The 7623-nt window shown below is 35.3% G+C and overlaps 2 protein-coding genes across 2 annotated transcripts; one reads left to right on the top strand and one right to left on the bottom strand.

Annotated features, from left to right (window-relative positions):
• Positions 1 to 3896: 3896 nt before the first annotated feature.
• On the bottom strand, positions 3897 to 4627 carry GCK72_018557 (uncharacterized protein; the record flags this gene model as incomplete). The annotated part of the gene is made up of 3 exons (XM_053732619.1): positions 3897 to 4019; positions 4088 to 4447; positions 4496 to 4627. The coding sequence occupies 3 exons, from the start codon at positions 4625 to 4627 to the stop codon at positions 3897 to 3899; spliced, it is 615 nt and encodes a 204-aa protein (XP_053581532.1).
• An 838-nt stretch (positions 4628 to 5465) lies between these two features.
• On the top strand, positions 5466 to 7382 carry GCK72_018556 (uncharacterized protein; the record flags this gene model as incomplete). The annotated part of the gene is made up of 8 exons (XM_053732618.1): positions 5466 to 5476; positions 5635 to 5659; positions 5703 to 5840; positions 5886 to 6022; positions 6073 to 6487; positions 6533 to 6656; positions 7081 to 7190; positions 7233 to 7382. 8 exons carry the CDS (start codon positions 5466 to 5468, stop codon positions 7380 to 7382), a joined length of 1110 nt encoding a protein of 369 aa, XP_053581531.1.
• Positions 7383 to 7623: the final 241 nt, after the last annotated feature.

Here is a 7623-nt window from a genome sequence, read left to right as displayed (position 1 = left end):
ACTTGTAAATTAATACATGTCAGTATAGCGTATCTAGCCAGTGTATATTGATCTTTCGCAGATAATTTATGAAAAAACGTAAAGGTTTTGATGTATTCCGTCGCTATCAATGCGTTACACAATGACCAGATTTTTCTGAAACAATCAAACAATGACTGAATTCAAAGATAAACCGTACGGAGAATGAATGTTTCTCGTCTTACTGTCCCTCTCACTAATTGGAGTTCGAGTGGTTGTCGTTCTCGTATTCTTCTTTAACGTCCACTCGGGCATAGGCTATAAAGAAAACAACTTAAACCAGAACAGTCACATTCCTTCAAACTCACCCCATATTTCTCAGCTAAACTAAGCTTACAGGTACTTTGAAGTAAATCCTCCAATCCAGAGATATATGACCATTTGGGAATGTATGCAGACTCTCGAAATTCTTCAAGTTTAGACTCTAAATAGGTCAACATTTCTATTACTCCTTGATTTTTGATTTCAATTGAGTGCAGCGTTTTAATGTTTTCTGATTGATCAGTTCTTTTTTCTCGATATGACAGTTGGATTGAATCTTCTAAATTTTGGATAGCGGAGGAATTCATTCCAACGTCAATGCACTTCTGGTACCGACAAGATCTACATCGGAGATATGGTTGACCTAGGGAAATTACGGAATTGACTGCTGAGAATTCTAAAAGAAAACGTACTTCTTGTCTTCAAGTTAAAGCAATCTTTGTGAAATTTACATTCCAATTGTTGTTTGAGAACATAAATTCGTCGAAAGAATGTCTTGCAACCTTTACAGGCAATAACATCATAATGATATCCATTGGCCTGTCGACCACATATCACACATATTGCAGGACGTGTAATTCTAGAACTTTTCTGAACAGACTACGATTTTATTACCTGTCGAGGGAAATTCAAAGTATACCTCTGACATATCCATAATTAATTAATAGTGGTAGTAATTGATGTAATAGACGCAGACGGGGAGAAGAGAACAAAAGTGACAAATGCCCACACGGCACTATTAGATTCTTGGTTTCTACACATCGGAATGGAGAGGGAAAACAAGGGAAGGAATGTCAAGAATATGTATTTTATTGGCGCTTGATACGTTTAAAGAGGTTTGGGAGAAAAGTTATTGCACATTGAATTACAAGTTCAACAGATAAAAAAGAATCTCTTCGGTAAAAAAATACAGAAAAATCGGAATGTTTTAAAGACGTGCAGCAGATTTATCATAAACTCATTCAGTTTGAAAACGAAACTGAGACGGTTGGTGCAAAGATACTGCTGCGCTTGTTTGAAACATTATCGTTCTTTTTGACTTGGATGTCCGAAAAATGATTTCTCGAACATGATTATCACAAATAATAAGCAGATATGGAGATGACAGATTGATCTGTGAATAAATACAATGTTGATTGCAGACGTTCGCCGTTTATGACCTACCACATCCACAACAAATATCAGAATATAATTTTTAGTTTCATCCGACCAACTTGAAAATATCACCATTGGGATCAGTATTCCAAAAAACAGAATAGCATGAATCACCAAATCACACATGAGATAATAATTCAACTTCCGAATACTATTCATGAACTGGCTGGACCGATTCTTTAATGCCAAATGAGTCAAATACCCTATCCAAGTTGTGATTATAAAGTAAACAGAAGTTTCCACATTCATCAGAATCGCATAATAATCTACATCCGATTGTATTGTATCAATAAATATGAAAGGAATTGTAATAATGAAACTGTCAATAAATATGAAAGGAATTGTAATAATGAAACTGTCAATTTCTCTAAATGGAATTTACTCGAAACCTATGGATGTTATTAGTGGAGTGCCACAAGGCTCTGTCCTTGGTCCTCTTCTCTTCCTCCTATACATCAACGATATTAGTGACAACGTGGAATCCAATATATTAATGTTTGCGGATGATTTAAAACTCTTCTCTCCTCATTCCAATCTATTGCAAAATGACTTAGCTACTATATCCGATTGGTGCTCCCAGTGGCAAATGACAGTCGCACCAAACAAATGTGAAGTTATTGCGTTCAGACTCTCGACACGCAACCTCAAAAGCAAAACTTCCCCGGATTTCCATATCTCAGGTTTGAAACTCCCTTTTGTCAGGCATATTCGAGATCTAGGAATATTCTTTTCGGACGACCTGTCATTTACACATCATGTCAATATTATTTTAAGGAGATCTCAATTCAGAGTGAATATGCTTTTCAATATTCTGAAGAATTCGACTATGGAAGTGTTTATTAGATGTTATATTATATATATTCGACCTATCTTGGAGTATGGATGTACTATTTTCTCGCCCTATCTCAAACTTCACATTCGGAAGATTGAATCTATTCAGAAGTCATTTGTTCATCGAATTTTCAAAAAGTTTGGAATAGAATATACATCCTATTTCAACGCTCTGGATATATGTGGACTGGACTCTCTGGAGCTCAGGAGCTCAGAAGATTAGTTTTCGATTTGGTATTCATATATAAATCAATTATCAGCAGAGAGATCTATTGTGCAAATGCCTTATTTACATTTATTCCATCTGTTAAATCTCTAAGAAGACACCCATTTTATTTGCGTTGTAATATTAAAAATAGTCACAAATCCAGCTCCCAGTTCTTGACCAACCGTACTTTAAACTGTTGGAATTCTCTACCCGTTTCTTCTTTCCCGGTTAAATCCTCCTCCCGTTCGTTTAAAACTAACTTGAAACATGTTGATTTGTCTAAGTATCTAACTCTTTCTCCCCTCAACTATTAATGTTTCTACTTGTCTCCCCCCTCCCTCTCTCGTTTTTGGCCTATTCACGAGGTAGCAAAAAAAGGGCAAAACTATTTTTCTCTTTTTTACTACTTCCAAAGGGAAAAATAGTTTTTTACCACCTAATTTTGCGTCCTCCAGAATCGGCCCATCAAATATTTATTTATCTTTTTGAATCCTCTTCGGTTGTATCAGTGGCTCCTTGCCCTTCATATCGAATTAAAATAAAATCGTTATAATAAAATCGTAAATCACAGTTATAAATACTATTTTTCCGAATTTCTTTTTCCAAATCTGAAAATTCTCATCATTCACTTGAGAAGAAACTAAACCTCCGAAGCGAATGGGTATTTTGCGTAAGTATACCTGAAAATACACTTCACAATCAAACTGGCGCATTGAATATGGTATGCCCAGATAGCTAGACCATCTCGAGTGCACAGAAGAATAGGAACTTTCTCAAATATCCATTGTATTTTTTCCTTGTAGAAGTCGTCTGTTTCTAGTTTAAAAGTGACACAGTTCAAGAAAAACATCATATTCTGAAGCATTATCTGAGAGTATTCGATTTACAAGCATGCGACTCACCATCAAAATGTCTAACTGAACAAGACGATAAAATAAAGATTTGAACTTCGGATTGAAAACTAGAATACAAAATACAATTACACTTAATACTATCGAAATGGGACCATAACTCAACCAAATCAACATAAATGGACCCATATCTGTGATCGAACAGATTATAAAAATGACGAATGAATTCTTTGAGAGGAACGAACAAATCAGAAAATAGAAGAGAGTTCTAGTCGTGTTCCACAAGTAAATTAAAATAATGATAGGTAGTATTCCACATTCACGTAGGATGTAATCTCAAGAGGGATTTCTCTTTCTGGGCAGAAGTTTTTGTGGCACACTCTTGTTTTGAGCTTCTTCTCGTTTAATAACACGGAAGATCAGAATGAACAAGATCAGACACATCACTTTTATTTCTGACAAAAATCTACTAAATCAATAGGGGAGAACTGAAGATTTGAGTCAAAGATTGATTCATCTTAAAAATGATTTTTCATTTAACTTTAGGAAGCCAAACTCATTTAATATAAAGATTATTTGAAGGTAGAGTTAATGTCACTCGGGAGAACTTGAATAACTGTTTTCTTTTTGCAACGAATCAAGTTTCGGATGTTGTTGTCACAGATGATGAGAATGTATGAAGGAGTTAGAGCCACCTGGAAAGTTAGAAACTCTTTTTAGACGATCGATTTTCAAAACTAAATTTTTTTGTGATCTGGCTTACCAAGTCAACCAGGGACATCATAATGTGAGTTTTCATAAACTTTTCCAAACTTGGCAACACAAATGCTGGCAGCAGAACTCCCAGAAACACAATGAAATGGATTGATAAATCAAATAACAAGTACCGATTCATCTTCTTAATGCTAGCCATGATTTGGGAAGACCTACATTTCAACTCTCTTTGGGTGAAATACCCTATTGAAATAGTCAGCACAAAGTAGATTGATGTTTCAATATTCATGAATATCGAGTAGACATTCTTGCCCGGATCATCAATAGAAACCACACAATAAGGAATTGTTGCGAGGCAACTGTAGAGAAGTGTGAGAATCAAAATGAGTCGAAAGTAATGTTTCCAGATCTGAACACAAAGAAATTTTGGTAGAGAAAAACTATAAAAGCAAAGTACCTCTGGACCATTTGGATATTTGGCCAGAGTGAATCTGAAAACGCATTTCAGAAGAAGACTGGAACTTTGAATATGGTAAGACCAGTTACAGATGAAGTCTCTGATTAATCTGATAGCAGTATGATTCTCCATAAAAATTAATATTTCTTCTACGTAGATTCCACTTGCAACTAATTTGAAGGAATCAAAATTAATGTAAACTACAATGTTCTGAAACTTGAATAATTCTGAATAGAAAAACTGATCGCCGCCTTACAATTATTATATCAAACTGAACAAATCTGTAGAATAAGGATTTGAACTTTTGATTGCAGGTCAAAACTGTGAAAACAATCAAACTCAAAACAAGAGAAAAAGGTCCGTAGATTAGCCAGAGAGCCATTCAAGAAAAGAGATAGAATCTGAAATAATACGTGCTTCTAGACTTGTTCTGGGTAGAAAGATTATAAGTCAACAGCTGAAATTATGACTGTCTCAAGAAAACGACTGTTGTTCTCTGTTTTTCAGACAAAGACTAGAATGTATTATATGTACTTAACATAAGTAGTTATTAACAAAGTAAACTTCAAATGAAACCAGACGATCAATAACTCAGAAACACGAGTTGAAGAAAAGATCAAACAGATGAACTTGTAAGTTTTCCATATCTTTGATTGACATATTTTTGTTCGAGAAGTTACACGATAATAGTAAGTGTAAATTATTTATACTTCATCGTTCTCTCAAGTTTCCTTCTCTATCTTCACTTCTAAAAGTTCTTCTCTTCTCAGCAATTTCATTCAAATAATTGAATTGTGTTCTGCTTCTCTTCTTGTTTTTGAAGCTGACGATGATTTTTTGAACAATCCTCTATAAAACCCGTCGGCTTCTCCGTACTTTATTCATTCACCTCCGATAGACATCTAATTTCCCCGAAAAAAGAGTCTCTGATTTGGAGATTTGCTTCTTCGCACCTTCGTTCTTCCCTACTATGCTTCACAGGTAATTCCATTTTTTTTGTGCCAAAAATACGAATTTTTCAGTTTTCGACGCGTGTCTGTATACTTCGGTTTGTGTTTTCTACTAATATTAAGTTTCGTTTCGTGGAAAAACTCATGGACGCCCGAGCTGAAACAGCTAAGACCTCTAACATATTACAGTGGAAATGGATTTGTCAGAACTATGGTTAGAAGACATTAATATTTCCTCAAAAAATGAATATCTCCAGATTTTATCAGACAAGTGTGAGAAATGGATTCAAAACTCTATCCAGTTACCGATACCTGCTCTTCTGGTAGATCAAAATATTCTGCAACAGCTCCAGTTGAACATTTGTAATAAAATGAGGTTGAACCGCAAGATAAAAGTGAGTACATGTGTGATCAAAGACTATCCAGTATTGCTTGTACAGATTGCTGTCGATGCTGAGAACTTTGGATCTTCGAAGTTCGATTTTGAAAATTTCGAACTCTTAAGATTTTACAATCACACTGACAAAGACTACTTGGTGTTCGAAGTGTCGTCAGAGAATAAAATAATCATACCAAAGTTGGTACTTAACAGTTATATAAAATATGCATATTCTTATAAAATTTCAGGAACTTCTCATATAAAATAAACAATAACCTTAAAGTTCCAACTCAGATCTCCTTATTCTTAGATTTATGGAATCGTGGGAATTTTGTGAATTGCCGAAACATGACGATGCGTAGAGATTCAACAAAGAAAGGAATATACACAATGCTCAGAAACGTTCTTCTTCCACCAAGAAAACCTATTCCAGTGCTCGAATCTGTTAGAACTCTAGCACAACTTCGAGATGAAATGCTGAAATTTGGTATTTTTCCATTTCTAAACGGTGGAACATTCCTTGGATGGTATCGAGAGTGTTCAGTCATTCCACACACTACCGATATGGATATTGCAGTATTTGCAGAAAACTGGAATCTTCAGTTTTCTGAATTCATGTGGACTCACAACTCAAGTTTTAGAGTTAAAAGACAATTGGGTTTGGTAAGATTGGAGAGCGATTGAGTAGATAAAAATTGAAAAATTCAGGTCAATGATTCGTATGAACTCACACTTGTCCCAAAAAATGGCTTCGAGACTCCCGTCGATGTGTTTTTAATGTACAAAGAAATTGAGAATGGGAAAGAAAATCGATGGGTTGGTGGACTCACAAGTAAGTTCATATGTTCTTAGTTACTGCTTTAGATACGAACAACCTTCTTCGCGGAGTGAAATTTTAAAAACATGTTTGTTTCCAATTTGTATTTTTGAATGGTTGGCGGGGCCGATAAAGCGATCGCCTATACACACACGCATTATTCTTCAATGTTTCAATGCCTGAACGTAGCTTGGTCTCTCATGCAAACTAGAACTTTTCCTATATCTACGCGAGAATCTTCTCTTCGCGCTCTTTGAGATTTGCCGTCTGAAACACAAATTCAGTTTATTCCGCGAAACATCTTACAAGTTTTTTGTAGTCGGAGGTTTTCTGGATTTTTGAAGAAATATCGTTGATTTAATGGTACATCTTTGTTTTCCTGGAAGTAAAACGTTTCTTAGAACCTTTTGAAATAATAATAAAGTTATTACTTTTTCAGCCACTGGTATCAAATACAAATACATGTATCCTGAATATGACCCGTGGTGTGCTGCAGATCTGATGGGTCACTTGTTTTGGGTTTCTTGCACTCCGGAAGACAAAATTCAGGTAATGGAATGACTAACTCATTTATATCATTCACGTTTTCAGAAAGAGTACGGAAACACATGGTATCTAGATGAGAATTCTTCAAAATACATTTGGAATGCAGCTCAAAACGCAGTGGAAAATGGAAGATTCTCTCGAGAACAAATGAAGACTGAAACGTATAATGAGTACAAAATAAACGATTTTTCTTGATTTCGCGTTTCAAATTTTCAGAATTTTGTCGCGTAACCACTGATTCATTGTACATAGTTGTATTTTGGTGGCATGTACCGGTTGTAAAGTTTGAAAGATGAAAACGATTGAAGCATTTTTCGGAGATTTTGGAGATAAGATGTACGCAATGACGTCTGGACACTTCTCTTGTCTCAAAGATTGCCGAATGTCTGAAATGTTTCAAAAGCGGAGTAATGTCGTGGGTTCGTGTTGAATTCAC

The sequence above is a fragment of the Caenorhabditis remanei genome, chromosome V (assembly GCF_010183535.1).
Source record: "Caenorhabditis remanei strain PX506 chromosome V, whole genome shotgun sequence".
Taxonomy (NCBI): Eukaryota; Metazoa; Nematoda; class Chromadorea; order Rhabditida; family Rhabditidae; genus Caenorhabditis; species Caenorhabditis remanei.
This window is presented reverse-complemented; position numbering and strand designations above follow the sequence as displayed.